General features: G+C 51.3%; 2 protein-coding genes and 1 long non-coding RNA gene across 9 annotated transcripts in view; 1 reads left to right on the forward strand and 2 right to left on the reverse strand.

The window, feature by feature from the left end:
• Positions 1 to 9961, forward strand: part of TNIP1 (TNFAIP3 interacting protein 1) — a 57601-nt gene extending 47640 nt beyond the window's left edge. For 6 of the 7 annotated variants that reach the window (XM_079144146.1, XM_079144150.1, XM_079144145.1 and 3 more), the window contains 7 exons: positions 2051 to 2179; positions 4692 to 4823; positions 5298 to 5423; positions 6036 to 6101; positions 6540 to 6731; positions 7559 to 7649; positions 9162 to 9961. In XM_079144146.1, coding sequence (XP_079000272.1) covers positions 2051 to 2179; positions 4692 to 4823; positions 5298 to 5423; positions 6036 to 6101; positions 6540 to 6731; positions 7559 to 7649; positions 9162 to 9196 — 771 coding nt within the window. In that variant the 3' untranslated portion in view covers positions 9197 to 9961. The remainder of the gene's footprint in view (positions 1 to 2050; positions 2180 to 4691; positions 4824 to 5297; positions 5424 to 6035; positions 6102 to 6539; positions 6732 to 7558; positions 7650 to 9161) is intronic. The other variant, XM_079144148.1, reaches the window with a different exon arrangement.
• Positions 2726 to 6533, reverse strand: LOC306663760. Its single transcript, XR_013764523.1, has 2 exons — positions 6144 to 6533; positions 2726 to 4069 (listed from the first exon to the last, which is right to left on the reverse strand). It is a non-coding gene; the product is annotated as an uncharacterized lncRNA (long non-coding RNA).
• Positions 9962 to 10415: 454 nt separating the features above from the next.
• On the reverse strand, positions 10416 to 18542 carry GPX3 (glutathione peroxidase 3). Its single transcript, XM_079144274.1, has 5 exons — positions 18378 to 18542; positions 13765 to 13918; positions 12297 to 12414; positions 11842 to 11941; positions 10416 to 11401 (listed from the first exon to the last, which is right to left on the reverse strand). The coding sequence occupies exons 1-5, from the start codon at positions 18462 to 18464 to the stop codon at positions 11183 to 11185; spliced, it is 678 nt and encodes a 225-aa protein (XP_079000400.1). The 5' UTR covers positions 18465 to 18542; the 3' UTR covers positions 10416 to 11182.
• Positions 18543 to 18793: the final 251 nt, after the last annotated feature.

Consider the following 18793-nt stretch of genomic DNA (forward strand, 5'->3'; position numbering starts at 1 on the left):
AGTGTGAACCATCCAACCCTGCCCTGACTGGGGGAAAGATACTAAACAACTAACTGGAGTAAAAGTATATTAAGTACTACAAAGAAGTTACAGGAATCAGAGAGTGGGCATAAGGGGGACCAGATTCATTCTAGAGGACCATAAGCCAGTTCTTGAAAAATGGCATCTGCTATAGCTTGTGTGACTGATGCATCCAGGGCCCTTCAGGATCGTGAAGCAGCCTGAAGAGGAAAGGCCATGTGACTCCCAGACCTCAGGGTTTTATGTATGTCACCAAGTCTTCCCCTTCATGAGAAATGGACATGGGCTTCTTTTTTGATTGTGTGCTGGGGATTAAGCCCAGGGACATTTTACCACTGAGCTACATCCCTATCCCTTTTTATTTTTTATTTTGAGACAGGGGCTCACTAAGTTGCCAGGGGCTCACTAAGATACTGAGGCTGATCTTGAATTTGCAATTCTCCTGCCTCAGCCTCCCAAGTCACTGCAGATTATAGGCATTCACCACCACACCCAGGTTTGCCTAAATTTTTAAAAGGATGTTTTAAACATTAATTGCATTTCAGAGTTTCTTCCATAAGCATGTGGCACCTTGGAGGCTTATCTGGGCAGCCAGCCTGAACCTGTGACCATCTCCTGCCTTACCTTGAAGATTTAGTTAGGGAGGATACCACCTCGGTTTTCTCATGAGTGCATAGTCACGTCCTGTGACTCGCAGCCAGGCTTCCTGGCTCTAGTCCCCTCACTCACTTTGGTATGTGAGACAAACCCCTGGAATCTGACAGTGGATGTCTCCAAACAGAGTGTGGTCCCATGGATAAGCACCTGGCACTCTATAGAGACCATGCTTCATTCTAGAGACTCTTAAGCAGGCACTCCAGGGCAGCTGCCATGTGTTCAGACAAGGCTGCCCTGAGCCACCTCTGGCTGGAAATAGCTCGCCCAATAGTTTGTAGAATAATGAGTAAAGGTCACACAGGGCTGGTTGAATGCTGACCCTGTGGTCTGTCTCCTAATCCTCATCTGTGAATGCTTCATTATAGAATGTTGACACACTACAGATAATGTGAAAGCTTTCCTGGAATTCTTCCCACCCCAATTCTGGGCCTTCCCCAGTGGTAACCCCTGGTACCATTTTGGCACATGTATTTCTAGACCTCTTCATTTGTACACAGAAATACAGTTTACTTGGGGTGTGCTTGCTCTGTCCACTGTAGAGTGCTGCTATGCATTTTTTTAAATACTTCCTTTGAACAGAAGTAGAAAAAGGAATGGGCACCTGGGTTCTAGCCCAGAATACTGTGGCCTTAAGTAAGTCACCTCCCCTCTCTGGACATTCATTTCCCATTGATTATGGGGCCTGGAACTTTAGGCTCACTCTAGTGACCATACTTGCTGGGGATGTGATGCAGAAACCCTGGTTTCCTAGCAGCTATGACAGAAGTGCCTCAACCTTGGCCCCTTCCCTGGTTTCTTCTTAGTTGTGTCTTTCATTTAACTCCACAGTACCTTGTGTGTTTCTCTGTACAGGAACACCTGCCAGGTGTTACATTGATGTCCTTAAGTATCATCTCTCCTCTAAACTAAGACTGTACAAGCTGAAAGCTTCTTTAGAAATTGTCGATAGTTCCTCACTCCCCATGGATCACAGAAGACCCGTGTGAATCTGGTAGAACTTGGTTCTCCCTAGAAATTTGCACACAATTATACACTCAGTTTCAGCACAGCTCTCCCAAGATCCCTCTGTGACTCACGTTAAGAACCCTTTTACCCTTAGCATTTAAGTAAACTCAAACAAAAGGGCTAGGACAGTGTCCAAGGACCTCTGCTGGTTGTTGGAGTTGCTGATGTCAGAACTTAGGATCTTTCACTTCCAAGCATCTCTTCTTGAGGGCGGGATTGTGTGGCATTACCATATTTTTACCAGGTGCCTTACTCGTGAGCATTGCATGATGGTGATAGAGAGAGAAGCACGCACGAGTGAGGGCTGGGCAGGCAGGGCAGGGCAGGGAGGGAGGCTCCCTGCTTATCCACCCCGTGCTCCCTGCAGAATGACAAGGAGCAGCTGACAGCAGAGGCCAAGGAGCTGCGGCAGAAGGTCAAGTACCTGCAGGATCAGCTGAGCCCACTCACACGGCAGCGAGAGTACCAGGAAAAGGAGATCCAGCGGCTCAACAAGGTAGGCATCTTGGCTCTGGGTCCCTGACTGGGGAGGGCAAGACCTGCCCCACTGCTGGTGTCCTCAACCTAGGAGGGTTGACTTGTTGGTCAGCGAGCTGGCATCACAGTTGCTGCCCCCTCTGCTGTTCCCTCCCATGCCCTGAGTGGTTTAGCCCTTGCTGGAGCTTGGACTCAGTCCTTCTCCAGACCTTTGTACCTGCTGCCTCTTCCAGCAGTGCCAGCTTTCACCCTGATAGCCAGCCCTGCTGGTATTCAGGGTGAGCTTTAGCATCACTAACTAGCAAAGCCTTCCCTGGGTGTCTTTTAGGTCACCCTGTTTTAAACTCAAAAAATACCAGCAGCTTCTCACAGACCCCTTCTCGTGTTCCCTGGTGACTCCTTCTTCCACTGTCATCCCATCTAGCAATGAGAGGCACACATCCTCGCCAGGGTATTTACTCCAGTGCATCGCCCAGTGCTGGCACCAAGCACATGTGTTCAGGAAACACTCACCAAAGAGAATAGATGAGCACAGGCCCCAGGGTCTCACCCTTGTGAAGTGGGATCTCAGGGAACAGGTACCCAGGGTAGAGACTGGGTGAACTGGAAACCCTCTGGTCTGTGCCAAGGTGAGATGGGACAGGCCTGGCTGGAGCCTGGTTCTAGACCCAGCTTAGCCATTCTAGCCTCTCCAGGCCTCACTTTGCCATCTGAACCCTGGTGGGAAGCATTGTAGCCCTGCTTTACCTCCAGCACAGGGGTTAAGGGAGAAGCTGGCAGGAGGGAGCTTTGAAAGGAAACTCTCAACAGGCCAGAAGGGGTGTTCATTTTGTGGCTCAGCTTTGCCTTCTGTGCTAATTGTTTTTCCTTTCCCTCTGTCTCCTGACCCTGTTCACAGTGGGCTCTGGCGTGAGTTTGCTTTTCCCTGGGTTGAAGCCCTGCTAGGACAACTCTTTCTATTTGTTTTTTGTTTGTTTGTTACATTGCTAGGGATTGAACCCAGGGCCTTGAGCATAACTAGCAAGTACTTTACCACTGAGCTATATCCCCAGCCCCTCTATTTGGTTTTAATATTTTCTAGGCACTGATTCAGGGCCTTGGGACCTGTTCCCCAGGGAGAAAAATGATCTGTCCTGAGCTGGGTGGGTTGGAGTTCTAAATCCAGGCAGAGTACTGCCCATGTTGCTGATAAGTATGAACCTGTAGGCATTCAGAGACATTGTGTGAATGAGTCATGCAAGGCAGGTAACCCCAGGCAGGCCTCTCTCTGTACCTGGACCTCAGTTTTCTCATCTAAAAAACAGGGTGGAATAGGAGAATAAAGTGAAGCCATCACTTCCCTTCAGAGCATCCTGAATTTGCTACTGGTTTAGCACTTTCCTCATTTGGGGGGAGCTAGGACTGAACAGGGATCCAAGTCTCAGCTGGGAAAGGCCTGTTTCCCATGAGGACAGAGACATTGTAGGTAATGCCGAGGCCTGGCATGCAGAGATCCTGCTAGTCAGGGGCTGAAGTCCGAGTGGTGATGAAGGTGACCAGCCTTGAGAAATGTTCCAGAGCTCTAAAGTTAACAGTTAACAGGGTTAAAGGAGAAAAGCAGTTAATGGAAGCCTTTTAAGAAGATGTGAGCATACTGTTTAAACATTTGGTGAACATGATAGATTAAGGGTGCTTTTCTGTTTTTATTTTCAAGTATTATTTATTGATGTTTTGGTTCATCTTTAATATTAGAAAGGTAAAATATTACATAAGAAGAAATTAAAATCCTATATAGTGTAGAGGGGTTAAAGTAGAAGGGCTGGCTTGAATGGGAATGGGTTGCTGATGTTGAAGAATCCAACAGAAGCTGAAGAATCTCAGGGCAGCCGGGTGTGGTGGCACACGCCTGTAATCCCAGCAGCTCAGGAGGCTGAGACCAGGAGGATCACAAGTTCAAAGCCAGCCTTAGCAAAAGCAAGGCACTAAGCAACCCTGTTCCTAAATAAAAAATACAAATAGGGCTGGGGATGTGACTTGGTGGTCGAGTGCCCCTGAGTTCAATCCCCTGTACTGCCCCCACCCCTCAAAAAAAGAATCTCAGAGCAGGGCAAGTTGTCCAAGGGACTGAAGCTTCTCTGAGAGACCTCAGATTCTTTCTAGGTCTCCATACAAAGAATTGAGCTGCACCTGTGAAGAGGAGACTTCCCCTTCTACACAAGGACCCCAGTTTAGCCTGCCGGTTAAGAGCATGTGCTGGGTGTGAAACCCTGCCACTCACTAGCTGTGTGACCCTGAACAAGTCACTTTGGGTCTCTGAGTGGCATTCTTCACATGTGTAAAATGGGGGTAATGATCAGAGTCTTTCCTTCACAGGACTGTGGAGAGGCTCCAATGAGGTGACATGTCCAAAATGTTAATAAACAGGGTGGTATTTATAAAGCAGTACTGGTGGTGATTATTACATCATGAAGAGGGTCCCTGAGGATGACCTCCAAAGGGACCTGACTTCCAGGGGTTCCCAGTGATTCTCCCCCTTCCATACCTAATCCCAGGCTCTGGAAGAGGCACTGAGCATCCAGGCCTCCCCATCATCGCCACCAACAGCTTTTGGGAGCCCAGAAGGAGCTGGAGGCCTCCTAAGGAAACAGGAACTGGTGACACAAAATGAGTTGCTGAAACAGCAGGTGAGGCTCTGGGGGAACCCATCCTCTGCCTGAACACCCAAAACCCGGGAGAACGGCGTGTCCTCTTCTCTCAGAGCCAGCAGACCTGAACTCCAGTGTATGCCATGGTTCTGTGGCCTCCGTGGCTCAACCTCTCTGTGGGCCTCAGCAGATGAAAGAATTGCACTGGTCGATGGCTTTCAGCCTTTTATATTATGTTTTTTAACATGAATTCTTCATTCAAATACAGTCCTGCCTTGAAGCCCAGAATTTAAGACAGAGGGACACAGAACTGCTCTGTTTGAAGTCTGTTCCCCCAACTTCATGAGAACTCTAGGTGCACCCATCCCATTCCCTGGGGTGACCCTGACACAAACCTGGCAAAACCAGCCCTGGCATCAGTTGCCTCCAGCAGGCGGCATGGGGTCTGGGCCTGAGCAGTCGGAGTTCCTGCTGAGATGCTCACTCCCCCACCCGCCCCACTGTGCCCTCCAGGTGAAGATCTTTGAGGAGGACTTCCAGAGGGAGCGCAGCGACCGAGAGCGAATGAATGAGGAGAAGGAGGAACTGAAGAAGCAGGTGGAGAAACTGCAGGCCCAGGTCACCTTGTCCAATGCCCAGGTGGGAGCAACTGGACCAAGGAAGGGGCATCAGCCTGTCCTTATGGGGAGGGGGAAGAATTAGAGGGTCCCTGGTGACTTTCTTTGTCAGGACACTTACTGGTTCCTCTCCAGCTCTGCTACCAAACCTCTGTATGACCTTGGCAAATCCCTTACCTTCTGACCCTATGTAAAATGCAGATGTGGAAGAATCCAACAGAAACTAAACAATCTCAGGGCAGGGTGGTTGTCCAAAAGATTGAAGTGTCTCTCAGAAACCTCATAGTCTTTCTAGGTCTGGATACTAATTCTAAGGTGTCCCCAGTTCTGACTTTCCACAATCAGTTTTGGTGCCTACAGGAACAAATTTAGGAGTTGGCCCTTATCCACCCACTTGCTCACAGTGGAACTGAAAGAAGTTAATACAGAAGCAAAGAGGCTCACACAAACCCTGCTGACCCCACAGCTAGTAGCCTGTGCCCCTGGGGGTCTTTCCTGGGACCAACCCAGGCACAATGACCTGGGGAGGTGCTCAGGGCTTCAGCCGGTCCACCTTCTGGGCCAGTTAGGCACTGGGCCCAGACCTGGCCAGGAACCACCTAGGCCAACAGGCTACTCTTTCTCCCTTCTCCAGCTAAAATCATTCAAAGAATTTGAGAAGGCAAAGGAAGCCCTCAAACAGCAGAAGAGGAAAGCAAAGGTGAGCAGCTTGAGGGAAAAGGTAGCACTTGCCACATCTTACCTTCTCCAGGGGTGCCGTCTGGTGGGAGGGGCTGTGTGCCGACGTTTGGTGAGGGGCTCTGCCAACTCACCAATGAGATGAAGCAGGCATAGGCAGGGCAGTCACTGGCTCAGAGTGAGTGCTTAGGACACAGCGGCTGTCATCATTGGTACCTGTAACCCTGTACCCAACCTTCAGTGTCCAGGTACCACCTTCCACACTCATGTACCAGGTTTCATGGCATGTACTAGCCTTCCATGCCACATACCACCCTTCCGTGCCATGTGCTGTCCTTCCATGCCCATGACCCAGCCTCAGTACCTTTAGAAAGTAAGATTCCAGGGATTGATGTGGGTGCTACTGGATGGCTCCTGTAGCCTGTTGCAGACCAGAACCAGATGTGAGCCTTTCTTACAGGCCTCAGAAGAGCGCTACCATGTAGACCCCCTTCCGGAACACCTCTGTGGGCCCTACCTCTACGCCTACCCACCCACGCCAGCCATGGTACCACACCACGGCTTTGAGGACTGGTCCCAGATCCGCTACCCTCCACCCCCCATGGCCATGGAGCACCCGCCTCCACTCCCCAACTCACGCCTTTTCCATCTGGTGAGTCTGTGCCCCTCCTTCCATCCAGAACATACACAGGGGCTGTTCCAGACCCTTTCCAGAGAGGAAGGTCAGTTGTGGGTCACAGACTGCAGCCTCAGCAATTCCTGAGCAGCACCGTGGTGGCGGGCAGGTGTCCAGGACCTGGATCTGGCCTGCTCTCCCAGGGTAAGAATCCTGCAGCCCACAGCTGTTCAGAGTCACTGGTTTAGAAAGGAGAAGGCCAAGTCAGAGTTCAGGGCAGGAAGGAGGTACCCTCCAGGCCCCAGGCCAGGGATGTCCTTTGGATTTGATTCTGTTACCGTCTCACGTGTGCCAGGTTCCAGAACTTCACCATGTTTCTCTCCCTTTCCTTTTTCTCCTCCTCTTCCTTTTCTCTTATCATATTTTTCTTTCTTTGCTTTCCTCTTATTCTCTTTCCAAAGAGCTGCTGTCCCCTGCCACATGTTTAGCAGTCCCTCCACCACTCAGGCACCCCAGCTTCTCCCTGGACAATTACAGCAGCCTGCCATCCGGCCCTTTCTCTAGCTTTCCCCCGTGTGAGCATCCTCTGTACTTACTGTATTTACGCACTGGAGTAGACTATGCTCAGAGACTTATTCTGGAGATATAGCGACCTGGATTCAAAACCAAGCTTGGCTACTTTCCTAGCTAGATTATGTTTCTTAACCCTTCTGAGCCTCAGTTTCTCTCTGGAATGATACCAGGATGGTTGTAAGGATTAAATTATACTTGGTTAGCTAATGTTTATTTATTACTATTCTGATAATGTATCTGCTATTGTAATTTTTGAGCATGGTTATTATTAAGCACCAGTTTTGTTGCAGCCAGAATACACCTGGCGTCCACCCTGTGGCGGGATGCGGAATCAGAGCCCCCAAGTGATGGACCCACCTGCTGCCAGACCTGCCGACCCGGGTGAGTGTGGTCTCCTAGTACAGGAGCTTGTCTCTCCCTGGAGGAGGTAACTAGTCTACCAGTATTGCTCCAGTTTGATCCTGGAGAAGAGGCCTAGCTGTCTAAAGTACGTCAGAAGGGAATTGATGTTGGCTGCAGGGTGAGGGATCTGAAGCCATGCACCCATTCATTCTATTTTGTTTTCTGCATGCCAGGCCCCTCCAGTGACCTAACTCCTCCCACGAGGCCCACCTCCTAAACGTTCCACTACTCCCAATAGAACCACAGGCTGGCAACCCATACCTGTAGCATTTTTTCTGCAAAATGCCTTTACAGAACACTTAAGATCCAGATTGTAGGGCTAGGGTTGTAGCTCAGTGGTAGAGCACTTGCCTAGCTTGTATGAGGCACTGGGTTCAATCTTCAGTACCACATAAAAATAAATAAATAAAATAAAGGTATTTTGTCCCTCTACAGCTTAAAAAAAATTTTTTTTAAATAAAGTTACAGTATCTTATTAAAAAAAAAAAAAAAAAGATCCAAATTGTAACACCTTGGTAAGAGAAGGGAAGGAGAGTGGCTGACTTAAACTGACAGAAGGCTAGTGTAGGGAACACCAGCCAAGAACAAAATTGGTAAAGAGAGAGGGGAGCAAGACACGGACATGGGCAGGTCTACACCACATGAGGCCTTGCAGAGTATGGAAGGAATGCTAGTTTGCACCCTGTGCATGGTGTGCAGCCACTGGCTGTTTTAAAGCAGAGTGGAATGACCAGATTCACATTTTGGAAAGCTCCCTCTGGCCATAGTGTTTGCCATAAGAGGTTACAGGGACTGGGGCTGCATTCACCAATCAGAAAACTCTGGGCTGTAATGACTGTCCTCACTCCCTGTGGGCTGTCGTGAAACAGGAGGCACTGCCTTACCAGTGGAGCCCTGGGAATCACAGTAGTGGGTCGGAGCTATAGGGAGACCAAGGCCATCTCGGCATGAAGAACTTTCTAGACTATAGTACAATTGTGTAGAAAAGGAGCCAGCTGTGTCAGGAGGTAGTGTGAGCAGAGGCTATAGAACAGACCACTTGCAGGGAGTGTGGATTGTAGGATTTGTGCCAGAAAGAAGACATCAAACTGGTCAGTCATTTCCAGAGGGTCTGTGGAGCCCTTGGAGGCTGCTTTGATGAGTGGCAGAGGGTGGCCTGGTGGGCAGGGCTGATCCCTTCTCTATACCTACTCACTTCTGGGAGCTGGAGCCAGACTGACTGGGTTCAAATCCCAGCTCTACTTCTTACATCTGGGACTTGGGACAAATATTTTTAAAACTTCTGTGTCCCAGTTCCCTCCTCCATAAAGGGGTAATAATGGGGCTACTCCCCAGGGCTGGGTGGGGATTTCATGTTGACTGTTCCTAAGACACAGCTTGGCACTCAGTTGCAATCTGTTTTTTCACTGGGACTGAGTTGGCTTCCATGTAAGATTTTGAAACTGACTGTACCACATAATTCTTAAGTCTTCAACATTTTTGTTTATTTAGAGTCTGCAAAAAATGACCGTGAGGGGCCCCAGTGAGACCAGGTCATGTCATTTGGCTCCACCTTCGTCTTGGAGAGCCAGCTGACCTCAGATTACTGAAAAACTAGAGGCCACACATTCTTTGTGGCCAGAGCCACAGCTGGACAGGAGGATGAGGTGCACAGATGGCTCACACCTCCGACCCTAAACTGTTTACAAGACTGGGGAGGCTCCAGCCATGAGGCTTCCACGTGGGCTCATCATCTGGGCATGACCAGGGGAAACTCACTGCTCTGCCTCCTGTCACCAAGTTGAGAGGCCTCACTCGGCTCTGACCTTCCACCCTTCACTGAAGCAGCTGGACTTCCATCTTCAGAGTGGGTTGCAGCCGAGATCCCTTCCTTCGGAACATCCATAGACGTGGTTCCAGCCCCTCCAGGCACCACATTGAGTTCATGTGTGTATTTAATTTTTGCTTCAAGCTCTGCAGCAGGACCTGTCTGATGTCCATCCCTACCACTCTGTGAGGAGCTGCAGGAAAAATGGGTTTGTCTCCAGAGCAGGAGAGAATGACGGTATTCTGATGCTGGGGCTGTCTCCACTCTACCAACAACAGCCTCACGAGAGGCATTACCGCCTGGGATGAGGGCCAGGCCAGCTACACCTACTGAGGGACCCCAGACTAAAGCTGCCAGGCCCTGGAGTTCAGGCCCTCGGCCCCCACTAGAGGTTTATAGTGTCAGAGGCCTACATCTGAGTGGCTGACTGTCCCTAGGCAGCTGTTTGCACGCATCTTGGACATAAATCCAAGTTGAAAATCAATCCTGTGACTGGTGTTCTTTTCTGTCTTAATGTTTCCCTCTCAGCCAATCAGAATGGTGTTCTCCTGGTTCAACACCCCTTTCTCCCATTTCCCTGAGCATTAGCAGTATTTTGGGGGCAGTGGAAGGAGACTAGGCTGGGAGTCAAGGGAACTTGCTTTCAAGTTTTGCCTCCCACTCACCAGGAGACCTGGGGGAAGGCATGAGCCTCAGTCTCTTCCTCTTTCAACTGGAACCCCTCAGCCCTAGCCACCTTGCAGAACTGTGAGCAGAAGTGAGAGTTGATGTGAACTGGTTTGTATGAACTCAACATGCTGGGTAAGAGAAGCAGAGTGGATCTAGATGAAAAACAAAAAGCAGGGCCCAGAGCATGCCGTCCTTTCTCTTCTGTCCTTAACCATCTCCCCACCATGCTGGGACAGCCACCATTGAGGAAGCACCACAGTAGGCTGAGCTGCTGCAGAAAGGCCTTTACTGGGCAGAAGGGTTGTGAGCAATGCCAGTGGACAGGGCGAGGGGAGAGAACACGTCCTCCAAAGGAGTGGGGTGGCATCCCTGCCCAGGGGTCTCAGCCCGAATGCACTAAAGGCTGGACTCTCAGGCAGGCTCAGGGGAGGCCCGCCCACAAGGGCTTCGGGCCCCTCCCTCATAGAGACACCACCCCTGTCATGGGGTAAGTGGCCCTCACTCTCACGTCTGCCTTGGCTGATCTCAGGGAGGACTGTGGGGTGGGGACAGGTGCTTGGGAAGGCCCTTCAGGAAGGAGGAGAGTGGTTAGGCAGTGTGGAAGACCCAGAAACTTCTGGTAACTTCAGTGGTGGTATTTGGAGACTGTGGGAGATGCTGGCCCCAAAGCTGAGGCCAAGTTAGAGTAGTACAGTTGGACCTAGCACTGTTTTTTCCTTTGGGCTGAAACCAAATTGTTCTCATTGGAATAGAGAATTGGAGAGGAAAGGGTGTTCGTGTCCAGCACTCTGCAGGGCACACAGCTGTGGGCACACAGGTGGAACATTCTCGGGTATTCTCACAGGTGTGCAAACGCCCACATGCACAGTAGTACAGACTAACAACTGTATGCACACATTTGTGTCAAGCTGGGGCCTTGTGTAATAAGAAGGGGGTCTGTGACATGTGTCTGATGTGATTGGGAACATGGATTCCTTCCTGAATGGAGTCCCTCCCCAGCCCCTTCATGGTGGACATGGGGTGGAGCGGATATCAGTTAACCCTTGGCCCTCAGGGTTGCCTGCCGCCTCATGTAGGCCAGGATGTCCATCTTGACATTGCTGACTGTGGTCCGGTGGTACCAGCGCATGATGGGTATGCCATCTGGCCCCACCAGGAACTTCTCAAAGTTCCAGCGGATGTCGTGGACTTTCATGGGGTCCCAGAAGAGGCGTTCAGATGAGCCCAGGAGCTCCGTGGTGGGAGGACAGGAGTTCTGGAGGAGGGGTGAAACAGTAGCGTCAACCTGGCTTGGGTCCCTCCTTCCCTCTCCCTCCCCACTCCCTCCTCCCCTCTCCCTCCCCACTCCCTCCTCCTGCCTTCCTAGGGGTACAACAGCCTGGCACTGAGAAGAGAGCACCAGTTGGGATATTAGAAAACTGACTTGCAGTTCCCACTGGGCCTAGAAGACTGTGAGGCCCTTAACCTGTCCCTTCTGGTGCCCTGCCTGGGCCTTATCTGAAAAATGGGCTCATGAGATCCTAGGAACTGCAAAGCCCTCTACTTGGAATAATAGTCAGATACCAAGAAGTTCCCTAAAAGCCCAGGCTCCAGGGAGGGCAGCCTGGGCTTCGTCTCTATGGGCTAGGTTAGGCACAGCTGGGCCCTGTGCAGTCTGCAGGAAGAGAGGCTCTTCCCGGGTGGCGGCTCACTCACCTTCAGAAAAGTGTAGAACTTCTGCTCTTTGTTCCCATTCACATCCCCCTTCTCAAAGAGCTGGAAATTAGGAACAAAGCCACCACCTGGTCGGACATACCTGGGAAGAACGTTCTGAGTGGGCATAGGGCTCAGAAATCAGGAGGGGACACAACAGGGGAGGGAGTGTAGGGAGTCTGGTTTTACCCAGGGTGGGCAGAGGGAGCCAATGACTATTGGGTGGGCACAGGCATAGTGTGCAGCTGGGGTCTTTGTCCAGCTTGGTCCCTTCTCAGTAACCTCCCACCTTAGTATTCCCCTCTTTTATAAGCTCTGTCCCATTGTCCCTATCTCTTTCCTGTCTTGCTCTCCCCCTCATTCCCCTAAATGGATGCCTAGAAGGGAAGAGTCGTTCTGAATGACTCCTTAATGCCACTGTGGAGAGGGTCAACACAGGACTTCGAGTGGACACTCACTTGAGGCTGGGTAGGATCTCTGAATTCTCTCCTGGCTCCTGTTTTCCAAATTGGTTGCAGGGGAAGCCCAGAATGACCAGACCAAATGGTCCAAGCTCTTCCTGTAGTGCATTCAGTTCTGGGCCAGGGAGAGAGCAGAGGTGGGGTAGCCTGGTGAGGAGCCCTGCCTCGTCTACCCCACTCCCTCAGCTCACCAAGGCACAGTTGAAATCACAGGCCTGAGGGGAAGGACTGTTCAAGAGCATCCAGTGAGTTTGTGGCTGCTGGGATTCAGGCCCTCTCCTCCTGACTAACCTGGATGGATGGAGGGTTGGGAGAAAAGACAGAAATACCCTTCCTCAAATCAGCAGTCTCTGGCCCACTGCCAGGGCCACCACCAGCTTGAGGGGTCTTCAGAACTCAACAGGATTGAATTTTCTGGAGCTAGAACCATCCATCCCTAGACAAGACAAGGGCCTTCCTTGGGGTGGGGTGGGTGGGGTGGGGCCTCAAAACACCCATCCTCTGGGAATTCAGGAATCCAAGGGAGGCCCTGGTCAACTCCCCAGTTTCCTTAGCACCCCTGGCCTGCATGCTGTGCTTGCACCCAGCCCATCTCTAGTGCAAACACTCTTCTGTTCCAAGGGCTGGACAGCGCATTCAGGACAGAGTACTCACTGCCACTGGGCCGTGTAACCTGCCGTCACTCTACTTCTGGAAACTGAGTTCAGGGTCAGACTGCCCTTGCTTGCCCCTAGGCTCTGAGAGCTGGCCCCAGCCCCTCCAGGGTGCTCAGCCCCCTTCCCCTGGGTGCTAAGAGAGGCCTTTGGCTTGCTTACTCCATTGGGCTCCTACTCTGCTCCAGTTGAGGAGAAAGAAATGAAGACATTAGGGAATATGAAACCTGGGTCAGATACCCTGTCTGTCACTACTAGTTTTGTGACCCTGGTTGTTTCTTCAGGCTGACCTTGGTGTCCTTACCTGTAAGTTAAGGAGAGGTGAAGGCTAAACTAGGTCATCTTTAAAGTTTATTCTAGAATGGGCTGACCCAATAAGGCCCGCCTCTCATCCTCCCATCCACCTGCACACATTGCGGGGCCTCATGCCAATGGCCTGCTTTCCAAAGTGCAGCCAAGAGAAGGGCCAAGGTGGACGGAGGGAAGATAAGCCATTCTCAGCCAGTTGCCAGTGGAGGGAAGATGCAGCCCCAAACCACCTCCTCTATCCTGCTTTTAGGCAAGCAAGGTACCCAGGGATGAAGAAGGGACAGCGGGAATCTCCTAGATTATGTCCAAAGTCAAACAGACCTTCAGCTTATAGAAACATCCTCACAAAACTGTGGCACACAGTAGAGCTGGGATCCGGAGTTTGGAATCTCATGACCACTACCGCGCTTTCCCCTTGCACCAGAGAAACTCCTGCAGTGGAGGTGTGTCCAAGTGACAGGAACAGCCCCAAATAGAGCAGTGGAGGAAGGGCAAGCTCTTACCAAGGTACTGGTCTGTCAAACCTCAGTAGCTGGCCACGTTGACAAAAAGGATGTATTTGCCAGAGTACTGCTTAAAGGGAATGTACTCCTCCCCATCGATGGTGAGGGCCCCATACTCATAGATGGTGCCACTCATGCCACCATGGCATTCTGTCTGGAAGAGAAAAAGACCAGCACCAGGAAGTTGTTAGAGCTGGAGGGCAGCTTGGACATTTCTCCACTTTGAAGTTAATGAACGGTCCCAACAGGGAGCATGACTTGCCTAAGACCACACCAAAAACGAACTGGACTAGAACCAAGGTCTCCTAATTCCCTGTATGAGATGATGATGAGACACTCGATTGCTTAATAAACACTTCCTATTAACATTTAAGCACTTAATAAGAGAGGGCTATGGAACCCTAGAAATCACTTAGTGATATTATTCCACATCATAAGTCACATTTACCAGGCTCAAGGGCGACTGCCCTGGTACTGGGAGCTGGGTTACTGGATGGGCTGATGGATGAATGGCTGTTGCAACAGTCCTGGCGAGTGATGGTAAGGCCCGAACTAGGCACTGTGAAGGAAAAACTGAGCATGCAGGAGGAAGTGTCAGGATGGAGGGTGGTGATTCAGAGGCGCCAAGTCTTCCTCCAGACTTGGAAAGATGAGGCCATTGTTATGAAATAGGGAAGGAAGACCAGGAGCCAGGAATGAGGAAAGGTCTCTGGTATGGGTCAGATGTGGCTGTAAAGGTAAAACCTTGCCTAGAATATGCTACATGTTCTCAAGTGAGCAGTTGGGACAATGATGAATATACCTTCTCTCTGCCCAACTGCTGCTTGGATGGATCACCGTGCACTGTGGTTTAGGATACCTGGGTTCTACCTCCTGCTCTGCCACTATACGTGGTCTTGGACTGGCCCTTCCTCTTCCCTTGGCCTCACCTTGAACTGGATCAGCCAGTGTCAACCCAGATGGCTTGACAGCATCGTCATCAGTGGGAGGGGGGGATAGGATTACACCTAGCCAGCAGGATGTTGCCCAGAACCCCCTCTACCCCATCCCCCATCCCTGACTGATGACAAAACTCTTGGGTCTACTCTTAAAAGTTGGTTACTGCAGTGACAACATGATTCAGCAGGAGGGTCAAGAGGCAAAGGGAAAAGCTTGAAGCCATTGTATTAGGTGATCTCTAAGGACCCTGTCATCCGATGAGAAGTGGAAAGATGGTAAACAAATGGAGAAAAACTGGCCTGAGAGACCTGGTGAGAGAGGTGGTGAGCAAGGAAGGCATAAATTCACTCCCTTTTTTCCCTTCAATTCTAGAAAATTCACTGCTGAGGCAAGGTCCCTGGGCCTAACTGGGTCAAGGAAGTGATCCACCCGGCAGGGCGCGGCCCCAGCAGGGTACAGATGAGCTGACTGTCATGAAGTGGCTGCAGGCTGAGCCAGGTGAGGCTGGACTGCCTCCAGCAGGTCATTCCCTGGCAGCAGCAAGCTCTCTTCTTGGCTCTGGTGAAAATTCTTGGCTTCACACGAGTCTAATAATCCATGCAGTATGACCTGTGCTGGCTGATGGAGGCAGGACCAAGACCCAAACTCATTATTCCTCCTGCCCTGCAGCCTCCTAGGTCACAACTGGGGTCACTTCCACCTTTAAACGCAAACAAACCACAGCACAACCAACAGCCTGGCTGGCCGTAAATATCTGGCAGCCTCCCCACCTCCTCCACGCCACCCTGATCTGAACATGATCTCTGGGTGGTGGAGAGGAAAAAAATCAAGAAATTGACTAAACAACCAGAGCTTGTAAACAAACAGGAGCATCAACTTCTGAGCACAGTTTCCGGGAGGCGGTGGGGCAATGGGTACCCCCCTTATTAGGTACTATTCCTGGCTGGCTGTTGCCCCTGGGCAAGTCACTTTTACTCTGGGGTCCTTGATCTGAGGATAATCCCATCTGACTCTCAAAACAGCTATGAGAATTCATTGGCATATTGAAACAGGTTTAAAAGTTTCTTGGAAAGAAATGCACAGGTCAAGGGATTGTGATTATTCTGTCTGAAGCTGAGGTAAAGGGCCCTGAGATTCCTCCACTATAGTGAGCAGAGAAGCCTTAGATGTTCACCAGCCATTGTGAGGGTGGTGCACTGGGCAGGGTGTCTGTCACCAGGAGGAGGGATGAGTGGCAGCCTCCACACTTACTGCTGCAGCCAGTGAGGCTAGTGCTATGGGTCCAGACTGACAGGTCAGGGTGGCCCTTGGGGCAGGAAGAGCCACAGACAGCAGAGGGGAGAGGCCACAAGGGTGCCTCAGTCCTCCCATAATTGGTTAGGGAGTGTTCTGATGACTCGAGAATTGGTGGCAGGGCCAGGGACAACAGCCAGGACCCTGCCCAGCTGTCTTGGTCTTTCTTTCCTCCCATCATTGAGATGCTGTTGAAGCAGGACTGTACTGGGAGGCAGGAGACCTGTGTCTGGGTCTGGCAGTACGTCTGGCTCTATGTAACCACCTCTTCCCCTCTCCAGCCTCTGGCTCCGCCATGTAAGAGGGAGTCAGATTCACTGCTGTCTTAAGAGCCCTTCAGCCCTGACGTCAACCTGTGGTTCCATGATTCTCTCTGCCTAGTTTAGTCACTTAGAAACCAGCAGTTACTAGGATCCCAGGCACGTCAGCAGCTGTTATTCTTTCCAGCTTCTGCAAAGTCCTTTTGTACAGCAAAGACAGGGAGCCTGGGCAGCTTTAAGCTACACTGAGGGGGCAAGGAGGAAAGGAGGGTTCCCTTTGTTCTTAGTCCCTCCTTTGAGTTGAAAGAGGAAAACATCTCTCTGGAGCTGAATCACCTGTGGTTCATCCCATTCTCCACATGCCCCACTCTCCATTCCTTTGTCTTGGTGGTAGAGATAAGGTAAATGGTTGGATCCTAGAAGACAGAGCTGTGGTATCTCAACTCTAGGACCTAGGAGGATAGATGTGCATGCCCATGCTGTCATTAGCCAGCAAGTCCTGGCTGGTTGTGTCTGATATGATCAGTTCACCCTAAGACTTCTAGACCGTACTCCTCTTGTTCTCTGTGAATCCATTCTTCCCTACCCGGAGTTCTGTAAAAAACACATGGCCATGTTGAATTATCCATGGGGTCCACATGCTTAACCTCCAGCCTTCCTAGGACAAGGATGAATCTTCCCTTCTGAGGGGCTGGAACTGACTCCATGGTGCTGACCTGCCCATGGTCCACCCTCACCTCTACTCCACTACCTAATTCAAAACTCATTCCCGAGGCTGCTCTAGAAAATGCCTTTAGAGACAGTATTTATAAACAAGGCTGGGTAGAAAGGAGGTCTTCACAGCCATCCAGACTTAGCTCTGACTCCAGGAAGGGACAGACTAATGGAAGAGCAAAGGGGTTAGAAACAGAGAGGAGGAACCTGCTCTTGGACTGGGGTTCCTGAGAAGTGGATGGAATATTGGACATGGCTTGGACTTATAAGAACTTAGAATAAAGACCCAGAGGATTTTAGAAACAGAAGTTCAAAGCTAGAGCCTATATAAGTGTGTGCGTGTATGTGTGTGTGGGGGGGGGGCATATACTGGGCGAGGGCGAGTAGAGACAAATCTTTTTCTTTGGGTCTATCCCTACTCCTGGTTTCTGCCTCTACCCTGGAGAAGAGGAGGGGTCTACAGGATCCACCCAGACACATTTTGACCAAGGACATAAGCATGCTGGTTCATCCCCAAACTTTTTCAGCATCCCCACTCCTATTCTAGCTAAAGTCACACACCCTGCTGATGATAGACTGAGGCTCAGGGAAATTGTGCCTCTCCTTCTGATTGAGGGTCCCCAGCTCCATCCAGCTACCAGGTTTGCTCAGGCGGTGGATCATTGGTAGTACGGCTGCCCCACAGGAAACCCTTCAGAGGACAGTGTGTTGATTTGGCTGCTTCTGAAGTCATCAGTTTCTTTGTGTCCTTCCTCTACCGGACCCCTGCCCTGCAGATGGAGAAACTGAGGCCCAGAAAGGGGTGGGGGCTTAGGACACTCAATGTTCTGCACTGCCATTCCGAAGCTCTTTGATCACAGATCTCTGCTTCTTCTGCCAGTGCCCTGGAATCCATGTGGGTCGTTCCACCTGCATTTATATTTCCTGGGGTAGAAGAGCCCCAGGCAGTTCTTGGAGACCAAGGCTACCCTGCTGCCTTTGCCCTCCCTTTCTCTTTACTGCCATCTCCCTGGGAGCCTGCAAAGCCAACCCAGAGGCTGTCTCTGGGCTTTTTTCTGTGTAGTGACACCCCACCACCCCACCCTACTGGAGAGCAGCAGTTGGTACCAACTGACATGGATATAGCAAGGCCGCCTCCTACCCCAGAGGTAGCAGTGGGGGTCGCCTTCCTCCCCATTCATTCTGCCCCCCTGGAGAACCCAAGTCTGGATTAGATGGAGCTTCTAATAGGCTGATGGTCACCGGTGGCGGGGTCCTGCTGTGGAGGGGGAGGCAAACAAAGTTAAGGATGTCCCTGGGTGTCGCCTTTTGGAGGAAAGCCCTGGAAGAGAGTTGCCTCGCTACTGGGAGATGGACACCTGGCAGCTACGTTCATTTCCCTGTCTCCCGCCCTGGAAGCTCACTCACCTTCGACTTCTCCTGTCCCCGGCTCGGCGGGACGAAGCCCGCCAGGAGCAGGGAGAGAAGGCAGGATGCCTGGAGGAGCCGGGCCATGGCGGGCCTGGGGGCGCGTCTCAGACTCGCCTCAGACGCTGTCTGATGCCCGATCGCCCTCGGTCTGAGGTGTCCGAAGCTCCAAGCCACCTTTCAAGCCCTCAGCGGTGGCCAATCCGCGGCCAGGTCGGGGTCCTAGTAACCAATCGCAGGGCGGCTAGAATTTCAGGGGCAAGTCGTGCCCGCCCTTCTCTCTCCCCCTCCCCAAGCCCTGGGCGACAGTGACATAAGCAAGTCTGGGCAGAGAGATGGGAGTGAGGTCCTTGTGAACGCAGGAGGCGGTCCTCTCCTGTTTGGGCTCCAAAGTGCGTGAGGAAGCAGGCAGAACA

Source organism: Sciurus vulgaris (assembly GCF_902686455.1).
Source record: "Sciurus vulgaris genome assembly, chromosome: 6".
NCBI lineage: Eukaryota > Metazoa > Chordata > Mammalia > Rodentia > Sciuridae > Sciurus > Sciurus vulgaris.